The following is a 24,485-nucleotide window of genomic DNA, read 5'->3' on the forward strand; positions in this document are numbered from 1 at the left end:
TCACTGTAACTTCGGGGAAATCCATAAATACAATAGAAACCATTATTATTTTAAAATACATCCATATTCTACAATTGCAGGATGAGGGAATGTTGTCTCAAGGAGTGTGCTTACCTCTCATCAGGTGACTGCTGAGATCTGGGCTGCCCCCACCAATGCATCTTTTTGTCACGGATAAAGAACCTTCCCTGTTCCAAGCAGTAATTCCAATTAATTAAAGGTGTGTAACACTTCCAGAGAGGGAATGTTGAGCCTGAGAATAGGAAATAACCACTCACAAGTCTAATGAATTAGCCAAAAATGGTTTTAATGCAGTCCTTGCCTGCAGTGCAGTATAAACCATAATAAAAAACAACAAAGCAGAACATACAGGATATTCAGCTGTAGAAACTGTACAAAGACTTGGAAAATGCCAGTGAAACTCCACAGAGCATCAGCATAGTCAGAACATTGGTCCAACAGTAAAAACGAGTATCCAAAGCTTTTGTAAAAACCCATTTGATATCAAAAGTCTCAATGCCAGCAGCAGCAATAAACTCCTGAACACAACACCCCAAAAAGGTGGGCAGCAATCCTGGAGTGACATTCCTTAGAAAATCATTACCTCCCATTGAATTAGCAGGGAGGGATGTGTATGAACCAGCTCTGACTGGGACAACTGCCAGCCCCAGGCCGTGCTGGGCTCCTAAAGAGCAGCTGGCTGCAGTCACAGCCACTCCAGGGCACTGCTGCTGTCCCTGGCAGTGCTGACCCTGCCCCAGGGAGCTCCCCAAGGGCTCCCCTGCCCACAGCAGCCCCTGCAGTGAAACCCTCCTGGTACACTGACAGCACCACGGCTCCGCCATTCTCTGACACTGAGATTCAGCTCAGTTCTGTCTTTGAGGGACCCATCTGCACCACAAACAGCATTTCCAGATGAGGAGCAGCCATCTGAGCAGGCAGATTATAAATTTATAAAATAACAAGACCTTTCCTACTTCCTGTGTTCCTAAGCCAAAGTGCCCTGCTCCAGTTTGGATTTGGAATCACTCTGGAGCAGCTCTGTGAGTGCAGAGGAACAAGAGGTTCCACCTCCTCACCCCAGATCTCAGTCACAGCCTTGTCCCAGGGAAGGTCACCTGCACCAGTGCAGCACCAGTGCATGACATCAGCAGCATTGCAGATGCCCAGGGAGTTCTGGGACACAGTCTGGAGGCTCCTGGATCCTCCAGGAAAAGTTGGGGGGCAAATAACAGACCAACACTTTCACTGTGGGCTTCTTACAGAGGGGAGTGCTGGGAAGGGGCAGCACACGCCTCCCCCAGGGCAGGAAGGAGAGGGTTTCAGGCTTCCTGGGGGATTTAGTCCGAGGTTTAACTCAAGGAGGTGCTTCACGAGGTTCTGGAGGAGCAGGGAAGCTGTCAGGTCAGGTACCTGCAGGCTCCAAGGGCTGTCTGACACACTTTTCAAGCACAGCTGGAATAAGAAGCAGAGATGATCCCTTTGTCCTTTATGTTGGATTTTTTGGGGGTTGTGGTTTTTTCCTCCCTCTCTGACATAATTTCCTTTCTTTTTAATAATGGCTGTTACCCACTAAGTTTTACAAATGCTGCTGTGTAAATCTTAAAAACTCATACAGAAAAAAATAGTCTTTTAAGGAGCATGCAGGCATGAGCAACTTACAGGCTCGTATTTGAAATGTAAACTTACATTTATTTCACAAGGTTTACATCCCAAATGGAAGCTGGAGAACAAAGAAATGAGGTTTTTAGGAAAGAGAAAATGCAGGAAGTGGGATCCTGCTCTAAGCAAAGCCAGCTGGGCCTGATGATGGGAAACACAAACCAATACCTGACAAACAGATTAATTACAAATAAAATACATGGCACAACTGCATAAAATGACACCCAAAGTATTTCACAGTACCCAAAAAACCAGCACAAGCAGCTCAAAGCTGAAAATATCTAACAGGATGTTCAGGAGGAAGAGGGAAGACTCAAAGTGGGATGGAGAAAGGACAGGAGAGTAAAACCCTGCAGCAGTGGGTGTGAGCTCAGTGTTTGTGAGCAGGCAGAGCCCATGGCAGAGCCAGAGCAGGGTCAGACAGAGCAGCTGGGAATGAAAACAGCCCCTCTGCCAGGCCAACACCTTCAGTCATCTGTTCACAATGAGTTCAGGTCTGCAACTGTTCTGTAATAAAGCAGAAGCTGAGAGAATTGGAAAAGTATCAGTGAAATTGAGGTATTTTCAAGTACTATGGATCCACTTCAGAAATCTGTACCACAGGAGTCACTGAAATGCAAACGTGACCCTTCTGAGTTAATTAATTCTGGCTTAATAAACAAGGTCAGCAGTGGCTCCTTCCCCTGCTAATTAAACCCTTCCATGAGTGCACCAGCTCTGCACAGAGTAACTGCACAGAGTCACTGCTTAGCACATCATTCTTCATAGCTAAATTCAGGGAAAAAAATAGCTTTTTTTTTTTCCCCTTGACATTTTACATTCATATCATATTACAGACTTTATGCATCAAGTTGTGCTTTCAGTCCAGACCAGCATCCAGAACTACAGAGCTGCAGCTGGTGTGGATTTTGCTGAATCCATTCCTGTTTGTCCCAGGAAGCAAACATTCATTGCATAGTGAGATTTGGAAGTTTCCTGATTCTCACCAGTGACTGCACCCCACACACACACTGGTGCAGCCTCCTCACACACACAGAACTGCTCCCTGCTTGAAGGAAAACAACATTATCCTACTCCAAAACCTTCCAACTCGGCAAGAGAAACCTGGCAGTGCACTGAGGGTTGCACAAGTCCTGGTTCCTTGGGCAGCACTTGCTGGCCCAGGACTGGACTTAAGAGAATTTCACACAGAGAAACATCAATATAATACTCTGGGGGTTTTTGTACCTGAATGTAAATGGGGGAGAAGGGGGAGAGGTGAGGAGGTGGCTGTTAGTGCTCAGTTATTTTAGAGGATGAATCCAGGAGTAGAGGGATAACAATGGAGGCATCACAGCAAAGTCTGACAAAAGCATTCCCTCCTTTCCCATGGTGGCATCACTTGGAAAAGCTGCTCATGGCTGAGTGCAGATCCAAAGCTGAGCAGAGAAAAGAGCCCTGCAGGGGGTTCAGGCAGTTCTTCTGCTGCCTCCACACTGCTCCAAGCTGGAGTGGAACCCCTGCAGTCACACAACTGACATCAGCACCACCACTGAGACCCAAAGCTGGACAATCCTCCCGTCCTCTGAATGGAACTGCACCACAGCACACCCCCAGAGGGTGACAGGGAACACTGGTGACAATCCCAGCAGGAACACTTGGGCTGCTCCTGGCACAGGCAGTGTGAGATACACACAGGGCGAACTGCAATCCCTGACTCCCAGAGCTGCAGTGTCCTTGGTGCTGATGGGAGCTGTGGGATGAATCCCACTCCTGGAGTGCTGGGATGGAGGGTGCAGGCAGGGCAGGTGGCAGAGAGGTTTGGTGTTACAGCCCTTACAGTCAGGGATGATGGTGGAGAGCCTCTGGATGAGGATCAGGGCATGGAAAACAAAGGAGGAGCTGCAGTGGGTTTCCCCTGAAGAGCCCTTTGCAGGTTGAAAAGAACCACCACACACTGGGCTGAATATTCTCTCTTTTGTCACCTGCAGCAGTGACCACAGCAGCCCGAGGAACTTCTGTTTTCCAGTGCATTTACTCAGCATTAAAAGGCCAAAGGTAAAATAAGGATATCACAGAAGGGCAGAAGGGAACAAAATGGAGCTGCTCACTCAGACCTGGGGGTTTTCCCCATTCTGTTCTGCCTCGTTTTACACTTTTGGGTTTGTTGCACATTTCATGAAGCTTGCCAGCATCTGATGTGTGGATATTGAGAAGTGGCTCTGAAATGATAAACTTTCTATTGTTTCAACCTGGACAAGAGTTTGTTCAACCATGGGAGGCTGAGCTGCTTCGAAGGAAAGGGAAGAAATGACCGTAATAATTTACAAGAAAAATGGCTGAATAAAAGTTACTTGGCAACATTTAAAACCCTTTCTCTGTCTGCTCAGAAAACTCCTGTAAATCCTCACAAGCTCTGGAAAAATACACTTTAGTTGACAGGATGGAACAGAAAGTCACCAAATCACCTTCCTGGTTTTAGAGACAAGGAATTGAAAGTTTTTAAAGGCACAAATAACACCTCTGTAGGTGCTAAATTCTGGCTGTGTTTAGCTGCCATCATCCTCTCAAGCTCCCCCTCCAGAGCACATTTGCCAGGAATGAGGGGATTAATTCAACTGCCACCTTGCACCACACACAGCACAAGGTCCAACACCAGATTTACACTAGAAATGCAGCTTTAAATGGACAGGAAAAACCCTTCCAGCACCCAGCAGCCGTTTGGTGACAGAGCCACTCCACAGACGGGGCTCAGGTGGCTGAAGCAGGAACATTTTCAGTGTTCAGGGCCACCCTGAGGAGAGACACAAACCCACAGGACCTGGGCCAGCTCACCTTGGCCCCTCCTGAACAAATTCAGCAGTGAGACATCCCAGAGGGGTCAGCATTGCCTGCCCCACACAAACTGCACAGGCTGAGGGACAGAATTCCTGCCCACAGGAATCAACCAGGAGTTAAACACCTTCTCCTAGGGAAGGAACCTCTGCCAGCCTCTCCTGGCACACACACACATTCCCCAGGGCAGCAGCAGCAGAGGGACAGAGGGAAAAGGGGTTTAGTCTGTAGGCAAAGCCTCCATCACCAAACTCACTCATCAGCTCCTGTCTCCTGACATGCACAGCTGCTCCTGTAGTCACTGCCAAGACCAGTGAGCTGATAAACAACCACAAAAATGGGATAGAAAACAGGACTAAATGATCTTAGAGGCAGTACACCAATACTTTTAGCATGCACCTAATTCAAACAAGAATGATGGACTGGGCTGAATCATGCAGATAAAAAAAAAAGGGACTCAGGTCTAGAAAAATGTCCATAATCCGGGCAGCCAAGTCTCAGTTTCACTCCCCAGAACAGAAACAGGGATACACCTCTTTGACTGTAAATGCAGCAAAATGCAGAAACAACTCTGATCACCTCCTAGTGCAGAAATCCCTGAAGCCAGTCAGTGCACTGAGCTGGGAAGAAGTCTGAAAAAAAATCATTATGTTAATTGTGTCTTCAGCATTTTGGGGTTCAAGCCACTCCTGTGGAGTGTAAACTCCAAACACGACTCTTGGAGCCACGTTTTCAGCGCATGTTTCAAATTCACATCTTCCTTTCTGACTGCATGGACACACAAATCTCCATCAAACACTCATCCAGGAATGAGATGGTATTTTAGCCCTAGGAATTAATGCAAACTGTCTGAAGTTCCCTTTTGCATTTTAGGAGCCTGCAAGGAGGATTCAAAAGCACTGTAACCCAAACTCTAAGACAATAATACTCTCCTAAAAAAAAGTTTTCAAAAAAAATCTATGGCCACAATATTCTTGAATCTTGATCCTGGCAATGTGAGCATTTTATTTTCATTCACAGCTGCACATGGCCATGTGCATGTTCAGCACTTTTGCTTTCAACACTCTTACATTCAGCTACCAATTTAGTGCCAGATTTAACTGGGTCTGTCTTGCATTGAGCTGAACTGACTCAGAATTTAAGCACAATAGAAAATGCCACTTGTCAGAGAAGGTTGGAGAATCAGCCTCAAAATAAATAACCATCCCCAAGAATATTATGGCTTGGAAGAATTTCAAGAGCTCGAGTCCCTGATATTTGCAAAATAAAAAGGCCTTTGGAAATGCACTCGCATTAACATTTTTTCCCTGTTTTGAATAAAAAATATATAGTATTTATAAAATAAAGAGAGCAGGCCAAAGAAGATTGGCCAGAATCACTCTGTAAAAGTGTTCTGTTAATTCTGTAACTTAAACTTATAAAGCCTTGGGACATCTGGACAGCAGGATTCCTGGAGAAGCACTCTAGAATGCAGATTCCCATCAGACAATACTTCAGGATGTTTTCTCATCTTGAAGCTCCACCTGTTTTCTGCCCCTCAAAACTGAAGTCCTTGCCAAGAGAAGGGATGTTGGCTCCTGAGAGGGAAGCTGAAATTTAAAGAAATACAAATGTGCAACCATAGCACTGCTGTTTCTGAGGGATTGATCTGGGCTTTGGGAGTCATTTTAAAGCCATGAAGAACAAGAGGAAAATGCTGATTTTGCCTGCCCTGGTGGGATGGCAGGATGCAGCCCTCACTGCTGACAGAAAAACACTCCGGGGTTTTTCTTAGTGGAACAAGGTGGACTCCTACAAGTGCCAGAAGGGCAGTGACAGCAGTGGAGGAGCCCTGTGTGCCAGGGGACCAGGCAGGGACTGCAGAGCTCTGCCACACCAGTTATTCACTGCCTTGCAACTGAGAGAGGCAAACCCCAGCTGCCAATCCCACCTCCTGCCTGTGGGACAGCAGAGGATGCTCCTGGAATCTCAGCCAGTTCCACCCCCCTGGGGCAGCAGGACACTGTGTCCTCCTCACTGCCTGCAGCTCCTGGGGCAGGATGTGTGGGGGCATCTCCCTTGTTCTCCAAGTCACAACAGGAGGCAGAGCAGGGAATGTTCTGGAAGCAGCACCTGCCCCAGCTGGTGTGGGACCCACCTTTTCCAGGGGGAGAGAAAGCCTGGGGAAGAGTGACAGCTGATGTGACATTACCAGGCACTTCCTTGTGCTCCCAGCTGCAGCTTGGCTGTGCTCAGCTCCAGTGTAACACCCTGCACCTTCCCACAGCTCCCATCTTGTCCCTGCCCAGGTCAGAGCAAGGCTCATTCCTGCCACGTTTCCAGAGCAGCTGCAGGGTTGGTGTCCTCCCCTCCACAGAGTGCTGGTGTCACTCTGGTGTCACCCACCCAGGGCCACTGACAGCCTCTGCCCCCTTTCAGGGCCCCTTGAACAAGGCATTTCTGGGCAAGCTGGAGAAATGTTTCTCTGCTCGAGCCCAAACCTATTGAGCATCACCTCCCCACTCCCTGCAGAGCAGCGCTTTTGAGGGAAACAGAGAAAGAGGCACTGACCTTTCTGATGCAGCTTTACACCGCTGTGTTTTCACACTGCTATGTCTCCCTTTCTATGGCAAGGGATGAGGCTTCACCAGAACCTGTGAAAACCAAAGCACTTAGAGGTAAAGAAATCTGCTTTTCTCACTCAGAATACGTTTTTCACTAAGCATGGGGTTGTGTTTTTAAGGATAATTACAAACAAAAATAGACAACCACTTGTCAGAGAGAACTGAACAGCTGTTTTTAACTGAGATTATTATTGGCTTTATTTATTTCATAACCAAGTCACAAGCTTTAAAGCCACAAAGACAAATCAAGGTCTTGCAGTTTTAATGGAACATTTCAGGTCTTTCTGGTTAGACATTTTTACTGGTTTAAGTATTTTTTTTTCCTCTGTTGTGTAAGAGAGAATCTGAATATTTCAGCTGAAAGGACCCACAGTGATCATCCAGTTCAACTGCCTGGAAATGTCAGTTATTTTATAAGCACTATAAATTGGGAGACTTCATATAAGTTCCAAACCATAATCTGGGGTCTGACCTAGCCAAAAATCACCTCACTGTCACCATTTTCATATGGAAGAATTAATTATTTATTCAGAGGATTTAAAGTTTATAGAAATTGGAAGAAGCTCTGACTCATTCCTAAAGGAGTTATTTTTAAGCATCATTAAAAATTCACAGGAATGCCACAGTTTGCTATTTTTAAAGTCAATTTTGTTGGTTTTAAAAGTCATTTGTGTTACCTTGTGTAAGTACAAAAATGTAGAGAACCAAGCAGGGACAGCAGGTAAATTTACTCTGGTAATAAAAGTTAAAAAAAGTATAAAGCAGCTTCCTAAATGTATCCCTGCACTCAGGTGTTTGCATGTCTGTTTTCACATACTCTCAGAGGTTAAATACTCTTTTAAAAATCTAAATATTCTCCTTGCAAGCACCACTTTACATCCTAAAGAACTGTGCTGCAGGCAGCAGCATTTACATGTCAATACTCTCAGTTTGTGGCAACTTCAGTTCCTCTACCCCTTGAAACACCCTCTAAGTTCATTCACTTGCAAGTAGAAAGTTGCTTAAAAAAAAAAAGAAATAATTGTTTCCAAAGCAGAGTTTATTTTTAATCTCTGCTCATTAATCAAGTCAGAGCTGCCCAGGGACTTCACCAACAGAGTTTTGTTTATTTGATTAACTCTTTTAATTCATCTATTGGCCACTGTGGGTCAGGATATTAATTTCACTGATTTCCTTACCCTGAGGCTCTTCATCTATCCCATCCTCTTCCCACTGCTCCTCGTTTGTCAGGAGGGGGTTCCGAGCTTCACTCAGGGCTCTCATGGGGAAGAAATGTCCATCCCCCTGGCTGGGTGGAGAAAGGCAGAGAGGGACACTGCAAAAGCAGCAGGTGACTCGAAAAGATGACAATTTCTCTACAATTTTTCTGCTGCCAGTATTTCTCATGTTTGCCTAAAGTTTTATTTAAGCTTTGAAAAGTACCCCATGTTCATCTTTCTTCTTGGTTCTCCATTTTTTTTCAAGGTCTCTGGAGTACAAAAGTTGGAACTTGTGGCCTGGAATCAAGTAATTTTTTTAGCAGAAGGTAAATGTGTTAATTTGATCAAGTAATTTGAATACAGAAAAAAAAAACAACACCTGGAAAAGTTAACCTGTGGGCAGTTAGAAGTGACAGGGGAACTAAGGAAAACATTTATGAAAAAGAAGCAATTAATAGGTAGAAATTTTATCCATTTATCTCACAGATTCTTCAGGGCAGAAATCTCACTTGTGTTTGACTGACACTCAAGAGAAAATGGCCCCAGTCTTACTGAAAGACACAAATCCCACTTTCCTTTGTCCTAAACCTGTACAGAAAATGTGAAAAACTCTAATTATATCAGCTTTTAGCACTTCAGCTTTTAGCAGGGTTACTTACCTAGAGGCAATAGGCAGCAACCAGAGCTTTTTTTCTTCCCCAAACACTTGCTGGAGATTCTTCACAAAGCCAAGATTGAATCCATTTTTATCTGGGCCATTTTGAAACACTGGAGCTGAGAAAGCCTCTGTAAACAGAGGCAATTCAGTGGAAAAAAAAAAGAAAATCAATGGCAAACACTCTGAAAGAGGGTTGAGTATCTTGTAGCCATCTAAAGACAACGTGATTTAACAGATTATAGAGATACAGCACAACAAAGTTTCAAAATAATGGTTTTTCCCATTCTGCAAAGCCTGTAAAGACTTTCCAACTGAAGCCAGAAATTTGGTTGTACAAGTGAACCTGGAGAACAGTCAACCCAACCCACAATGGGTCATTTCACCCAGGGAATGGAGTTAAAAGATCTTGCTGTGGGACTTGATGGAAGTCAGAGGGTAAAAGTTTCTAGGTAAAAAAAAAAACTCTGCAGAATGAAATAGGTTGGTCTTCAATGCACATTCCAGAAGTGGCACTGCAGATTTAAATCACCTCATTCATTAATGTTATAATCAACAAGCACAAGGGACAAACAAATGCAAATAAACTCTGGGTTCTGGTGAGGCATAAAATTAAGAAGAGAGAGGAGAGAAGAACCTTGAGTTCCTTAGGAGCAGTTTGATTTCCCTTCTCAGCTGCTGCACAGGTCTGATGTTTTGGGATAGATGAGCTTCACTGCCCCATGAAATGACTTTTGAAGTAAATAACTTGATAAAATCAGAATATTTGCTCACTTTTGAGAGTGTCTGTTTCGTTACAAAACTTTATCCCAAAAGCTTTGGAAGTTGAACATTTATCTGAGGAAAGGCAAAGAAATTTTGGCAAAATGGTACTATTTTAGATGATAATTTCTCTGGTTTTACAGTCCCAACTTCTTTGCCTTTATCAGTAAAGTGTTTCCCAAGCTTGCCATGCTGGTTGGGATGCACCCCAACACAGCAGTATAACAAACCATTATTCCTGAAAAGCTGCACTCATCTCACAGCAAATGCAGTTTTACATATGCATAACACTTTTATAATTGGACTTCTACACTTAAAGGCTCTGGTTTCCCTAACAAAGCTTTTGTCACACCAGCTAAGAAAGGCAGCCCATTTGCAATGACAAATTTCTGCAGCTTGTACCAAGATCTTAAATCTTCCTCCCCTCATAAACCAGCAGGAATGTAGAGAAATAGAACAAATGCCCTTTTTTCTTCTCTTTTTTTTTTTTTTTTTTTTTCCTTCTTACAGCACCTTTGGTGTGTCTTACTAGAAGGAACAGACACAGGAGCCTTACCTAGAGTGGATCTGTTCCTGCTGACGAGCCAGCAGTGGTAGCCAAACAGAAACATGAGGCTTACAAAGAACATGACTGCCACAAAGAGAAGGAAAAGGATGTGAAATTTGGAACGTCCATTGGTCAGCTCACCCTGGAAGGGAAAGCAACACAGAACAAGTGATAGGAACAAATTAAAGATGGGAATTATTTGTGTTTAGAAATATAATTCTAAAACTCCTATTGGGAGTTTTTAAATTTTTACAGGCAAAAGCCAACACTATAATAAAAAGCAAAAAGAGACAAAGAAATGAATGTGGTTCATTTCCCCTCCTGTAGCACAGCACAAAGAGTGGGGGGTGTTATGAACTCTTGGTATGGCCCAGAGCCAGCCCAGCTGCCCAGGTGGGCATGAGGAACACTCTGTGCCCATGGAAAACGGGCAGGCAGGAGCTCTTGAAGCTCTGGTTAAGTTCTGCTGAGTTTCCTGTGCACACATTAAAATCCTGCACCTTGCTCAAGGTGAGCCCAGAGAAACCTGCCCTCCACATCTGCAGCTACTGGGGAGTGTTAGAACTGAGCAGATGGATGGGGAAAGTTTAAAAGCCAAGTGGGACCTTCCAAGCAGAAGAAAAGCTCCTTTCCCTCAACAGCAGAAGAGCCAGAGGTGCCCAGCAGTGACACAGGCAGGCTCTGGGGACCTCCAGGGCTCAGGGCTGTGCCTTGCTGAGTGTGGGGAACAATTAGTGCACAGCAAAGGTACTTAAACATACAGAGTTATTGAGCAGAGGGGACAGAAATAGAGGACAAGGGCCAGTGTCTTACGGGAGCAGCCAGCTGGCCTTGCCTTCACAGAAACAATCAGCAGTAACTGCATAAAAGCCTCCTTTGGTTTATTCAGTTTTTAAATTGAGAAAAGAGGCTTATGGGGGTTAGAAAATGAACAAGGAGTTTTGACCCGTTTCTTTCTTTTCAGTGAATGTACAAATCAATGGCGGCATCTTACACATCAATGCCGAACTTTCCAAAGGACACCCATGCAAACGCAAGGGCAGCGAAAGGAGAGAACCTCTCGGCCAGAAGGTAATCTACAGTCTGAAATCCCTCATGTCTGCTTGCTTCCTGCTTTGTGCATTTTGGACACCGAACAGGAGGTGGAGTCCCAAAGGGCCCAGGAAACACCTCCCAGGAAAATGCAGCCCCTCCACTGCCCGAGAGCAACAAAGCACCCAGAGTCAGCAAAGCCCACGAGACTGACAGGAGATGAGAAAGTAACCGGATTTCGTGACTTACTGTCCAATACTTAATGAAATACTTGAAGACTGTTGCAGCAATATACAAGCAATACAACAAAGAATAGGCTAAGAACAGTAGAAAGAATTTGTAGTTAGAAAATCCAATGCAGTTATTCACCCTGGAGGACAAAAGCAAAGTTGAAATCAGCATTTGTGCAGCACACGGTGGTTGTAACACAAAGAGCACGACCGCTTTGGGGGCTTGGAAAGCCCCGGACGACACACCCGAATTGGGCAACGAGCAGCTCCCCTTAGCGGCCGACAGGGAACAGAACCGACGGCTCTGCTGCCCACTCAAACCCCTCCTGCGGGCCGAGGAGAAGCACCGCTCAGATTCGGGAATTGTTTTAAGGTCGGTGCCACAGGGAAATGGGTGACAGAGGCAGGAGCTCGTTCCTGCTGTCCGGGTCTCGTCTGCCAAGGCGCCCCGAGCTGGGAGTTCTGTGCTACTTCATTCCTTTGCAAACACCAGGAGCCACCTCACCCCTGCCTCTTTGTTTACACAGAGCACAACTAACCCCACCTTGGCTGGAATTCTCCATGCACAGGACAACTCTAGAAGGGAACAAGAGGATGTACAAAAAAACTCGAGTAGATGTTTGTGTCAGAACTCAGGTTTGGAAAATCCTCTACAATTTTGATCACCAGGAAGGTTCAGGTAGGGAAAATGTTTGTGTTGTTTCTGAATACTTGTATCTTCCTTTTTTTTTTTAAAAAAAAGGAGGAGTTTAGGAAATGTAGTGGCAGGAATTCTGAAAGGTGTAAAGCTCAATTCATCCATGCAGCTTTCTGCACAGACTGTTTCTGACCAGCATCAGGTCAGAAACAATCCATGTGCAAAGGTTGTTATTGGAAGTACCCCAAGTACAGCTGAAATTCTGAGAGAGCCCAAAGGAAAGGCTAAGCTGTGGTTCTTTTCAAATTTGAATAATAGTTAATGAGTGAATTAGGAGTTAGGGTTTAAATTTTATCAATATAATAGCGTTTTTACAAATGGGTTATGGAGCAAACATGAATGATTTGTTAAAATTTCATTTCAGGCAATTTCAAAGTGCAATTATTTTATAAGTTTCCCAAACTAAAGAGATGGATGGCCTAAAATGTGAGAGGCATTCAGACATGAGAGGTGTACAGAAACCTATCTAAGTAGCCTTTCCTTTCAGAAAACTACAAACCAGTATCTAGGACATACCACGGACAGTGATGATCCATTTTTAGCACACACCTGCAAAAGGACAAAAAAGAAAAAAGGAAGATCTTTAATTGGTACTTCATTAGCAACTGCAGATCAACAGCAAAACTTTAATTTTTGTGAGGTTTCTACACCACTCAAAATTATGCTGTCTCTTAAGTTTTTTAAGGTAAATAAAATTTTAAGCTGGAACACTTCTTAGTGTTTGAAGACCAACTAATGTCCTTGGTCCTTGTGTAGAAAAAGAGACATGAAAATGATTTCTGCCCTAGAGCACCGCTGGCTGCAGGTGGAACACAGACCCTGGGGAAGGTTTTTGTGTAAAAAGGCACGTGAAGGAGCAGCCCAGTCACAGAAGCTCGTGGTGACTGCACCTGGGTGAAGGACAACCCATGACTTACATGGCACAAACAGAGCAGTGGTGACAACGATCAGGTTTGATCAGCTGGCATCTGTCACAGAACCGAATCCCTGCAATTAGAGATTAATTAACACAATGGAAAAGTGCTCTTTTTTTTAAAATGTGTTAGTGGATACTGCGCACATTTCCTAACTTCTTTTTCTTTCCTCTGTCACTTGAGCAGGTGATCTGGTGTTTGCTGCCAGGTCACAATCAGGCAAGCAACACCCATAATTCTGATAGACACTTGCAGATGGGGCAACAATCAGTGAAAGCATAAAATCACAGAACCATGGAATGCTTTGGGTGGGCAGAGACTCTAAAGTTCATCTTGTTCCACCCCTGCCATGGGCAGAGACACTTCCCACTGTCCCAGGCTGCTCCAGAGCCCAATTTCCATCCTGGTGTTGGGCACTCCCAGGGATCCAGGGGCAGCCACAGCTTCTCTGGGAACCCGTGCCAGCCCTGCCCACCCTCACAGGAAGGGATTCCTTCCCAACATCTATCCCAAACCTACTCTAACTCACACAGTCAGCTCAAAAGTGACAAACCAAAGCTGCACACTGGCATCCACATTTACTCAGACTACCTACACTTCATTTTGATAATTCCCTATTTATTCCAGTTCTCTGCTTCAAAACTCTTTGGCTTGCCTGACAGAAATGAGCAGGTCAGAGCCTCCAATATGAACACAGATTTCTTTAAGCTGTGATGGGAGTGCAGCAGGCATTTAACCACTGAACACAGTCCAGAAAACTGCTCACAGAAGTATGTCCTGCATCTCTAAGTCAGACTCCATTTTAAGTATAAATTATGACAGATTCGGTTATTTCTAAATACAGACAGCACATGTGGGCTTTTGGACTGTAAATCCAAAGGATAGCATTTTGCTTCCCAAAGGCAGCACTTGGCACTTTATCTGTAGGGAGGGGGTAACTGCCTTCTCTGAGAAGAAGCAGCTGTTAAAAACCGGGAGGAGCAGTGCTGCTTATCTGATGGGGCAGGGCTGCTTATCTCTGGTCATTCCTCCACTGCCCCCATGGGGACATCTCCTGGTAATGGGCTATTAAAGCTCACCAATGCCATCACACATTACATCATCCCAGTGTTCTTTATCTCCTGGTAATGGGGATATCTCCTGTTAATGGGCCATTAAAGCTCACCAATGACATCACACATGACATCATCCCATTGTAAGATGCTCTACCCAGGGAGGAGGAGCCAAACCATCTTCACCCGGATAAAAAGGAGCCACAAGTGTCACCAGATATCCAGGTGTTCCCAGGGGACTCCCAAAGGAAGACTGGACCATCTCTGGACCCTTTGGCTCCACAGGACCATCTCTGCTCCCAACAGGACCACATCTGCCACTCCACGAGGGCTGACTTTGGACTGTTCCCACACCCTGACCAACAGGGAGTCAGGTTGTATTTCTGACTCTTTCAGAGTCTTTCTAGGATTTCTTATTTGTGTGTTTGCTTGCTTATTCTCCTGCACTACAACATTTGTATTTTTAATATCCCTAGTAAAGAACTGCTATACCTATTCCCCAAATCTTTGACTGACAGCCTTTTAATTGCCAATTTACAATAATTTGGAAAAGGGGAGGAGGCGGGCTTACATTCCAAGGGGAATTCCCATCTCCCCTGGCAGACACCTGTCTATCTAAAGCGAGACACTGGGCATGCAGCTGGTCAGCAGGATCCTGTGTGGAGCCCGTGCTGCTGCAGTGAGTGTGTGTGTGTGGCTCGGGGCTGAGCTGACCTCCATTCCCTGTCCTGGTGTAGACTGGCAGTTTCCTGGCGATCTCGGCGAGGATCTGCCGCTGCACCTCGGGCCGCTCCTCGTTCTCGTAGCGCTCCTGGTCGGCGTAGGACATGTGGAACTGCAGGAAGGCACCAGAGCAGCAGTCAGTCACCACGGGGAGCAGAGAGCAGCCCAAACACAGCTCGGCTTGGGAACGTGCCCCCTCCTGCCCCCGACATTAAAGCAGTGGGAAAACGTGGTTGTTACAAAGACAGAGGCTGGAGAGGCAGACTACTGAGAGACGCATCAATAATAAATGTAAAAGTCAAATTAAAGCTCATAAAACAACTTACTAGGATTGCTCCTATTGCTGCCTTAGATGAATACCATTACTCACCTTTATAACACATTCAGCACCTCTCTAGTGAGCAAGAACCTTTATATTTTTAAATTTGTAAAACTGGGATTAGTTGTTATATATAAATTTACATTCTTGTAACCAGGATCAGAGTAAGGCTGTGCATATTTGGAGTGCCACACAAACACTGACCTCATTCTGTTGCCTCAAACTGAGTGTTTTATTAGTATTTCATAGAGAGGTAAAAAAATGTAAAAAAAATTAAATATACTAATCCAAGCAACATGACAATGTAAATATTTGGTTGAATAGAATTAAAACATATTTGCCTCTGACTCCTCTCCAGACCAACTACGCTTAAGGATTTTTGAGTTCTCTTTAACATCTCTGCTTTTGTTTTGCAAGGAATGAAAGGTGTCTGCTCTCTTACCTTTTTGCCTGGTTGTATTGGGAGAGTGAAAACAGACTTCCAGTATGTCCACACGAAGAGCACAAAGAGAATATGGAATACTACAAGATAGGCCACTAGAAACGAGAAAAGAAAAAAACAGAAACAGAGCAATGACTTCTTAGGCAAAGGTTTCATCCACCATGGGCATAATGCAATTTTTTCACAACACTGTCAAAAAAAAAAAAAAAAGAAAAAAGGAAAGAAAAGACAGATGTCCATCCAGTGCCACCCATTACTGCAATCCAGCTAAACCTTATGGCTCAGGGTCAGCAGCATCCCAGGGCTCAGGGGTGACCAATCTCAGAGCCTCCCCTGCTCCCATTCTGTGGGTGAGGAAGATGCAGCTGCCAGAGAATTGTCCCACAGGGCAGGTGACAACCCCCTGTCCCTGGGAATGACAGGATTCCTGTCTCTTCCCACATCCCAGGCACAAGCCCAGCAGAACTGGCTGGTGGTGAGCAGTGTAAAGGTGAATTCTGCAATGCTCCAGCACCTCCCAGTATTTGGGTTCAGTTGCTACTAAAAACAGTGGGAAGCAGAGTGTGCACTGCCCACACCTGCACCACGTTCTTCTTGTGAGAGCAGAGAGAAACAATATGAGCTTTACATCACCAGAAATAAACAAATTTCTTATTAAACATCTTTTACATTTGCCACAGTTGATGCAATAAATCAGGAAAACTCTCAAATTGAGCAAAATAGAGCTTGTGATTATTGAGGAAGAATTGCAAACCAGCAGACACAACCTTATCATGTGAAACCAGCACATGTCACAGCAGTCTGAGTTCAACATGCAAACCTGAGCCTTTGGCATCAGCAGGCCTTCCATGGACAGGGAGCCAAAGGAGCTGCCCCTCAGCTTCAGCTGCATTTGCCATTTCTTTAACACTCAACTCATTAAGACATTATCAAAGTTACAAGATTGTTATTGCAATGAAAAATGTGTTTAAATAAAACTATCTCATTTCCCCATTTCATTTAAGCTTCAAATTCTAGAAAGTAAGATTAAAATAACTATGTGGAAAGAGAAATCTAAAACTATGTCAAAACACTTCTTTTCCTGTGTGCAAACTGGGAGAAAAGGCCACATGCATCAGTGAGACTTTCTAATGAGATGGCAAATGATGGGACACATCTCACAAGGATGTGATGGACTGTGGGAAGGAGCTGTGAATCACAGCTAACTCATTCTCATGCTCCAAGCTGGTTTGAGATGTTATCCTCACACTACAGGTGGAGCTGAGCCATTTTTAATTGATATGGAAGGAGATAAATCTTGCAACAAGTTTAATTTTGTTGATCAGCCCAGCAGCACATTAGATGAAGCTGACCTGGAGATGCACTAACAGATTAGGCAACAATTAGCTTTCCTCTGCTGAGTATTCATTAACATCCCACTTCCTGCAGTTTCTCTGTATCAATTTCAAACATTAGAACTGCTCTACAGAGGAAATGGAATTTACTGGATGCAGCAATCTGGAGGATCTTTAAATGTCAGCTGGCACTGTTCTTCATGGAACAGCTTACACTACACCTACCTGTGTCCTTCACAGCCCCTGAAGACAAAAGTCACCAAGAGAACACCTGGATTAGCGAAAAGCACCCAAAGCACCTCCAGGAAAAAATATTAAAATAGCCACTGACTCCTTATTCTTAGAACATGGCCATTACCTCCACCAACACACCAGTCTGAAGAGTGTCATTGAGCAATCCCACTGTGTTGTGACTCAGGATCTGTTAGTGGGCACCAGAACTGAGAGAAAAAGCTTATCAAAAATAGCTTTCACTGAAAGATCAAACGGAACAGTGAAAAAAGCCAGGTGGGCTGCAGATGGGAACTAGTATTTTCTGTTTGGCTTGTAAAAGCAGCTCTGGAAATGTGAAAGGGAAAGGGAGAAGAGGCATGTGGGCGTGCACAGACACACACAGCTTTTCCTGGAAGAGTCAGAGGGATCAAAGCCTTTCCATGTTCTGCCCAGACTGTGACTAAACAGAGCATTTCCCAATGCACCCAGAAGGTGCAGCAGGCTGAGTACCTCAGGAGGGTGCAATTACAGGAAGGATCACTGAAAAAGGATGTACCTTTAAAAAAATGAAATGACAGCAAATATTTCTGATATTTCAGCCAGAAGATTTGTGAGTCCTTTTACACAAGGGCTGAATGCCCAATAATAAATTATCACACGTACCTTTCTCCACGGGGTTGCTCACGGTCACTGGAAAAGAAAGAAACATGTGTCCACAGAGGAAATACGAATCCCAGAGAAGGTTGTGACAATTAACATTTCTATGTGAAATGTAGCCATTTTAGGAAAAATGTTCAAATTCAAGAGGCAAAGAAAGAACCCATAGATCAGCATCAAACCAAAAGCATCCGTAACAACTCTTCATCACTCACACACACACACCCACAGCAAGATGTTCACTCACTGTTACTTGTGCTTTCCTTGGTTATAAAATACATTCTGGATGTTCTGCATTAGAAATATGACACAGGCAATCCTCTGGTGAAGGTGAGAAATCACCAGGGTTGCTCTAGCACTTGTCCAAGCTGCATTTACCACAGACTTGCAGTTGCTTTCTACTGGTCTCCAGGTGGTCTCGAGGGAACCTGTGCTGTCCCAAAGCATTTCTGCACCAGCAGGATTAAAGAGTTACAAATTTCTCAGCTTTGGCCAAGTCAGCAACTGCAATGACTTCATTGTTTCTGCCCTTCCCACCAGCAGAAATTGTACCACCCCTTCTTACCTTACCATAATGAGAGAAAAGCCCCTACTAACAGAAGCTCTTTGAGCAACCAGCTAAAGGTGCATTGTTCATTGTGCTTTCTTGGAGTGATTATTTGAAAATCCATCCATTATTTTAAAAGCCAGTATCCAAATTTAACAGAAGAGACAAGGACAGCTTTCTTGAACAGAAAATAGAGAGTTCTGTGATATTTTGATTGCCTGGAAGTCAAAGCTCTGTGACACACAGCAATGTAGATGAAAAAAAGAAACTGAATCTTTGCTGTGTTTCTGCCCACTGGATTTCAGGTAAACAAGAGTGGCAGAAAACCTTCAGTTTTTCCTTTGGTTTGCTGCCAATCAAGCTGTGATTAGATTTCCACAAACACTGCCTTGGCTCCCTCCTGACCACACCTGCAGCAGCGCCTTGCTAAAGCTTTTACCTGAGAAAAGAGCACGCACACAGATGACATGAAAGGTTCTGTGGCAGGATCGTTGTTGTCACTGTGGCAGCAACCACCAGCCAAACAAGAACTGAGGCCTCCCGTGAGTCACTGGCCACCCCAGGCAGTGAGAGCTCAAACCCAGCATCAGGAGATGCCTCCCAGACATCACCCCCAGAGCTGAAAACGCAAACCAAGATTCCAGACAAAGCATTCACTATTGACAGGCTCACAGCAGCTGAGGAGAGGCAGCCAGCTCAGCAAGCCTCGCTGTGTTACAAGTGTGGAGAGAGACAATGTCCTGCTCGGCAAGTAACAGCACAGGCCAACAGTTCATCCTCAAATCTTCAAATAATTCAGTCATTTCAACTTCTGCATAGACAAACTCCTCCACACACAAATAAAAGAGAGGAGAGAGAAATGAGGCAAAGAAAAAACCCCAAACCAGGTGGGTGTGGGCAAATGAATGATTTTAAGCTGTGATTCCAGGCAGTGAGCTGAGCTCCTGCCAGCTGAACCAGCACTTGCAGAGCAACACAGCCCTGATCCAAACCTCACTCAAATCACCTGAGTCTCCTGCAGCATCTGCACTGAGATCTGAAGCCAGCCCGTGTTCAGTATTACTGAATTTGCACATCTCAAAAGACTGACAGTGTTTCAGGAAAATACACCACATTTTTTGTCACATGTCCTATTGACAGTTACATGCACCTCAGAGATATCATTCCATGTGAATTCTCAAAAGAAACAGCCCACAGTCTCAGAGATGGGAGAAATGTGATGAAGTGTTTGGGGGCTTTGCCAAGCTGCTGATTAAAACAGACCAGAGAAGCTGCATTTCATTCTAGCTCCCATCAAGAAAAAACACCAGGTCTCGCTGCACTGCCAAGCCTAAAAAACACCTGATTTATGTCTGCTGTGCAGCACCAGAAGGCAGCTCCTGCCCGAGACATCTCAAACTATCCTTTCTGGGACCTCTGGTTTCATTTATCTGCCTTACTCTGTCTCGAGGAGCCACATTTCCTCCTCACTATTTCAACAAATCCATGCTACCAGCTCTTCTCTCCACCAGACCAGGCAACTAATCTTTTTTAGTAGCCCACTAAACCAGAAATAACAAACATAAGAAAGTTTACAACTTACTGTACAGTTAAATTGCTACACTGAATATACAATTCCTAGCCAGCATAAAACTTCCTCTTCTCAAATGCAGTGTTTTCCGTGCTACTGTAACAACTCCACATCTGAGTGCGCTTTCATGTAACCTCATTCTTTCCTTTTCGGTATATAAACACAAACGGACTGTGAGGCAGGGCACAGATTGATGTTTGTTACTGTTTAGCTCGTAAATCACATCTGGACGTTATCAAATCACAGCAGCGGCGGCTTTCACTGAGGGATCACCCTCGGAGCCGTCACCTCCGTGCGACAGGGACACACAGAACGAGGGCTGATGAGTAACAAACAGCACCCACAGCCCGCACCCAGCCCGGCTGGGGCACAAACCCCGCGGAAATCAGGGCAGCACGCCCTAAAGCCCCTCACTCATTGCCAACAGGACTCGCAATTAAAGCGTTTCTCCTGAGGCACGGATCGGAGCCCCGGGACCCCGCGGGCACCTGGGCGGGCGAGGGGCCGCGCTCACACCGCCGAGACGGGAGGAGGAGGATAAAGAAGAGAGGATGAGGAGAACGAGGAGGAAGGGGAGAAAGCGAGGGAGAGGAGGAGGAGGAGGAAGAGAAGAAGGGGAATTGCTCGAAGCCCCCGGCCCGCCGCGCCCCCCACCCACAGCTCCGCGGGGGCCCCGGCGGCGCCGAGGCGCGGCCCGGGACGGGCGGACGGGCCCCGCTGGAGGCGGGCGGGCGCTCACCGAGGCAGAGCTCGCAGACGTATCCGTAGTAGGACCAGAGCAGGAGCAGCGCGATGAGCAGCACGGGCAGCCAGGCGAAGGCGCGGCGGCAGCAGCGCAGCCCCCGCCACAGCGCCATCCCGCCGCCCTCAGCGCGGCGCATCGGCGCTCGGCTGCGCGGGCTGGCCCGGGGCCGGTGCGCTCGGCGCTCGGCTGCGCGGGCTGGCCCGGGGTCGCTTCGCTCGGCGCTCGGCTGAGCGGCCTGCCCGCAGCAGCGCCCCCTGGCGGGGCGGGCGGGCAGTGCCGCCCCGGGCGGGTCTCAGCTGAGGAGCCTTTACTCCAAGCGCTTTTCCCTCAGAATCCGCCCAATTCCGCGCTTTGTGCTCTTGGCGAGGGCAGGAGGTGATGCTGCCCCTCTGCTCAGCCCTGTGGGGCACATCTGGGGCGCTGTGCGCCGTCCCGGCCTCCGCAGCACGGCACACTCGGGGCTGGAGCCATCTGAGGGGGGAGGCTGAGGGAGCTGCGGCTCAGCAGCCTCGGGAGGAGACAGCCCGTTAATAAATATCTAAAAGGAGGTGTCAGAGGTGTCAGAGGCTCTGCTCCGGGCACGAACTGATGCTCAGGAAGTTTTAGCTGGACATGAGGAAGAACTTCCCTGGGCAGTGGCCAGCCCTGAACAAAGAGCAGAGAGGGGCTGGGGTCTCCTCCCTGCGGGTATTCCGGAGCTGTCGGACACATTCCTGTGCTCTGTGCTCTGGGATGGCTCTGCTGGTGCTGGGATGTGGCATCCTGACCCATCCTGGGATCCTGTAACCCTGTCCTGTCCTCTGCACAGCCAGGAGCTTGGCCTTGCTCTCCAATTCCCTCAGGACACGCCTGGGAGTGTGTAAATTTATATATATACACACAAACACACATATACTAGTGAATATAGATGTAATATTCACATATTACTACAGAATAGCCATGGGAGGATCAGGTTCCAGACAACTCGTGGAACAAAAGCAGTGCCTTCTCCAACACGGCATTTAATGTATAAAAAAGAAAACAAAAAGAACCTCCCTGCCCCAGACTGCTCCACAAACCCCTCTGAATTCTGGTAGGAATCTCCTCACTCTCTGTGATTTGGGTTGCAGCTCCAGGTAATTAACTCCACTCTATTATATCTGGTAAGGAAATTAGTTTTCTCATCAAGAGAATGACTTACGTGACAGAATGTTCTTCTGACAAACCCCTGGTGTAATTTGTGACACTTTCTGGTCACCTCTGTGTTCAGCTAGGGGTTTTTTTTCCCCTCAGAATTTGTTCTAAAACTTCCCTTATTGGGATCACACTTGGATCTGTGCTGCCTCTACCAACTCTTCTCTTTTTGGGTGCAGGCACCACATTTCTCATTCTCCTGCCCAGACCAATGAATTAAGACATCACCACAAATCCTCAGACCACACCTGTCTCAATTTAGTTCTCTCAATATTTTAAAATGGATATGATTCAAAAACTCTGTTCACTACTGAGGTGACAGCTATCTTAACATCTTCTCTACCCTGCTCAGGCTGTACAATCAGTATTATCCTCTTCTCCAGGCTACTAAATTCTTTCTTTAATATAAAACCCTGAACTTTTTGGCACTTGTTTTAATTTTCTGTGTGTGGTTGAAAACCAAGATTTTGGGTAGCCCTTGCTGTAGCAAAAGTGCTTTGCAGACAGGGGAACTTAGGTTGGCCTGAGGTGCATGTAACCCTGAACTAGAGATTTATATTTATTTTTATGTATATACAGACACACATATGAAAAACCTCCTCCCAGGAGATTCAGGAAGGGGGTTTAGAACTCATACACTCATAAAGTTTTGAGGATTTAGAAGAAGATGTGAGTGCACCCCTGCTGTCTCTCCTTCCCCCACTGTGTAAGTGCTGAGAAGGAATATTTTTGCCAGTAATATATTTTATAATCAGTAAGATTTAAAAATCACTCCTGTGAGTTAAATCACTCCCTGAAGCAGCTCACAGGATCTGCTCTCCTGAGACAGATGGGATGAACAGCACATCCATGGGACATTTTTCCTGCATGTTCCTATAAAGCAGGAAGGCACCTTCCCAACAGACAGCAAAGGAACATGCAAAAGTGAGCAGACTGTGTCAGATAAAGCCTCTCCAAATAAAGTTAAGACTTTTTCTTTTGTTCAACAGCCAGTTTTTCTATGTGCTCTAAGGTCCACATGGATTATCCTCAAAATTCTTTTCTATCCTGGGCTTCCAGGGGAGACTTAGTTAAATAAACATGAGCTCATCTGAGGTAAGACTCCCAAATACAGCTCTTTAAAACAAAACAACCAGGTGACCTTAAATCTTGTGATTCTTAGGGTGTGTTTCTGCACTTGTGGTTCTGCTGGTAGCTCCCCATTTGAAACAGCTGGAGTGAGATGTAAGTGGGATAAGGCACCTCGTGCCCTTTCCAGAAATCAAAACTGCAGGTGTTATTCAAAATAAGCATTAAATCTAAATTGACCTCCAGCCTATTGTAAAAATAGAGAAAAAACCCTCTCTGGGTGTGCAGCCTCAGTGGGCTCCACAGAAACTACAACAGTGGGATTATCCTAAATAACATCCCAATCTTTAAATTTAACCCTGACCATGAGCAGTTTCCTGCTAAGACACATTTGACACAGCTTTAACCAGGGAGACTTCTGCAGAGTTCAGGGAGCTGTGTCTGCATCCACGGTGTAACTACACTGTTCAAAACTACTGGCACAGACTGCAGAAAAACCCCCGAGTCCCAGCAGCTTTAGAGTAATTTAAATAAGGTTCATTATGGCTGGTTCTTCTCGACAAACAAATGGTTGGGTGCTTAAGGAAAGGAAGAGGGTGGTGACTCACCAGTGGCACAGACACTCTGGGCATCAGGGAACACGTCATCCCCAAGAGCTGACAGCAGCTAAGATGCCTCTGGCATCAGTCCAAAGCCAGCTAAAACAAATCAGGAAACAGTCGAAATCAGGAAAGAAATGTCAGTTTTTACAACAATTGCAGAAAACCCCACATGTACCAATTTCACTGATATGCTCTTTCCTGTGAGAAAATGCTTTAAAAAATCACTCATGGGTGAAAATTCTCAATTGTCTTGTCCTGTAAGAAAAACCCAACTGGAAAATGCAGCTTGTCGTTGCAGTGCTGAATGTGAAATTGTGCCTGGATTACTGTCTGAATTTCAGAATTATATTCTGATCCAGAAAACCGAAGTTGCACAAGTTACTTCCCCACTGTTCATTTCCAACTCTTGCTTGAGCTCGTAACACGTGAGCCTTGGAGCTGTGGGGAAAGTCAGCTCCAGCCCCTGCAAACTGCAGGGAGCCAAACCTTGGGCACAGCCAACTTTTCAAACTCCTCTGAAGCCAGGGCACGTTAAATAAAGGTGTGACCCAATTGTCAGACACATTTATATCTGGGTAGGTTACACGTGGTTTTGCTTATCAGTGACAGAGATCCAAGAAGAAGATTTGATAATCCATGAGCTAAAATGGGAACTAAACCCAACCCTGGCTGGCTCCTGAGCTCCTGCTGAGCTAAAAAAGCTTGTGAGCCCCCAGGCTGGCCCATTTTTGTCCTTTACTGTAGGAAAACACAGCATCCCCCAATCTCAATCCCATCTTGGCCTATCACACACTATACTTGTAGGTGAGCAGATAAATCTAATCTAAAATTCCGAATGTTCTCATATCAGATTTGGGCTTTCTATCAAAACTGCTGCAGCCCAGCTCGTGCAGAGGAGCCAGGCAAAGCTTTCCTAGAACAGGCA

The 24,485-nt window shown here is 45.6% G+C and overlaps 1 protein-coding gene across 1 annotated transcript; it reads right to left on the reverse strand.

The window, feature by feature from the left end:
* Positions 1 to 290: 290 nt before the first annotated feature.
* On the reverse strand, positions 291 to 20,853 carry ZDHHC15 (zinc finger DHHC-type palmitoyltransferase 15). The gene is made up of 12 exons (XM_066333920.1): positions 20,712 to 20,853; positions 17,862 to 17,888; positions 15,652 to 15,746; positions 14,882 to 15,002; positions 13,119 to 13,188; positions 12,718 to 12,750; positions 11,524 to 11,644; positions 10,252 to 10,384; positions 8,938 to 9,064; positions 8,258 to 8,367; positions 7,027 to 7,109; positions 291 to 6,065 (listed from the first exon to the last, which is right to left on the reverse strand). Exons 1-11 carry the CDS (start codon positions 20,851 to 20,853, stop codon positions 7,066 to 7,068), a joined length of 1,023 nt encoding a protein of 340 aa, XP_066190017.1. The 3' UTR covers positions 291 to 6,065; positions 7,027 to 7,065.
* Positions 20,854 to 24,485: the final 3,632 nt, after the last annotated feature.

The sequence above is a fragment of the Sylvia atricapilla genome, chromosome 21, assembly GCF_009819655.1.
Source record: "Sylvia atricapilla isolate bSylAtr1 chromosome 21, bSylAtr1.pri, whole genome shotgun sequence".
Taxonomy (NCBI): Eukaryota; Metazoa; Chordata; class Aves; order Passeriformes; family Sylviidae; genus Sylvia; species Sylvia atricapilla.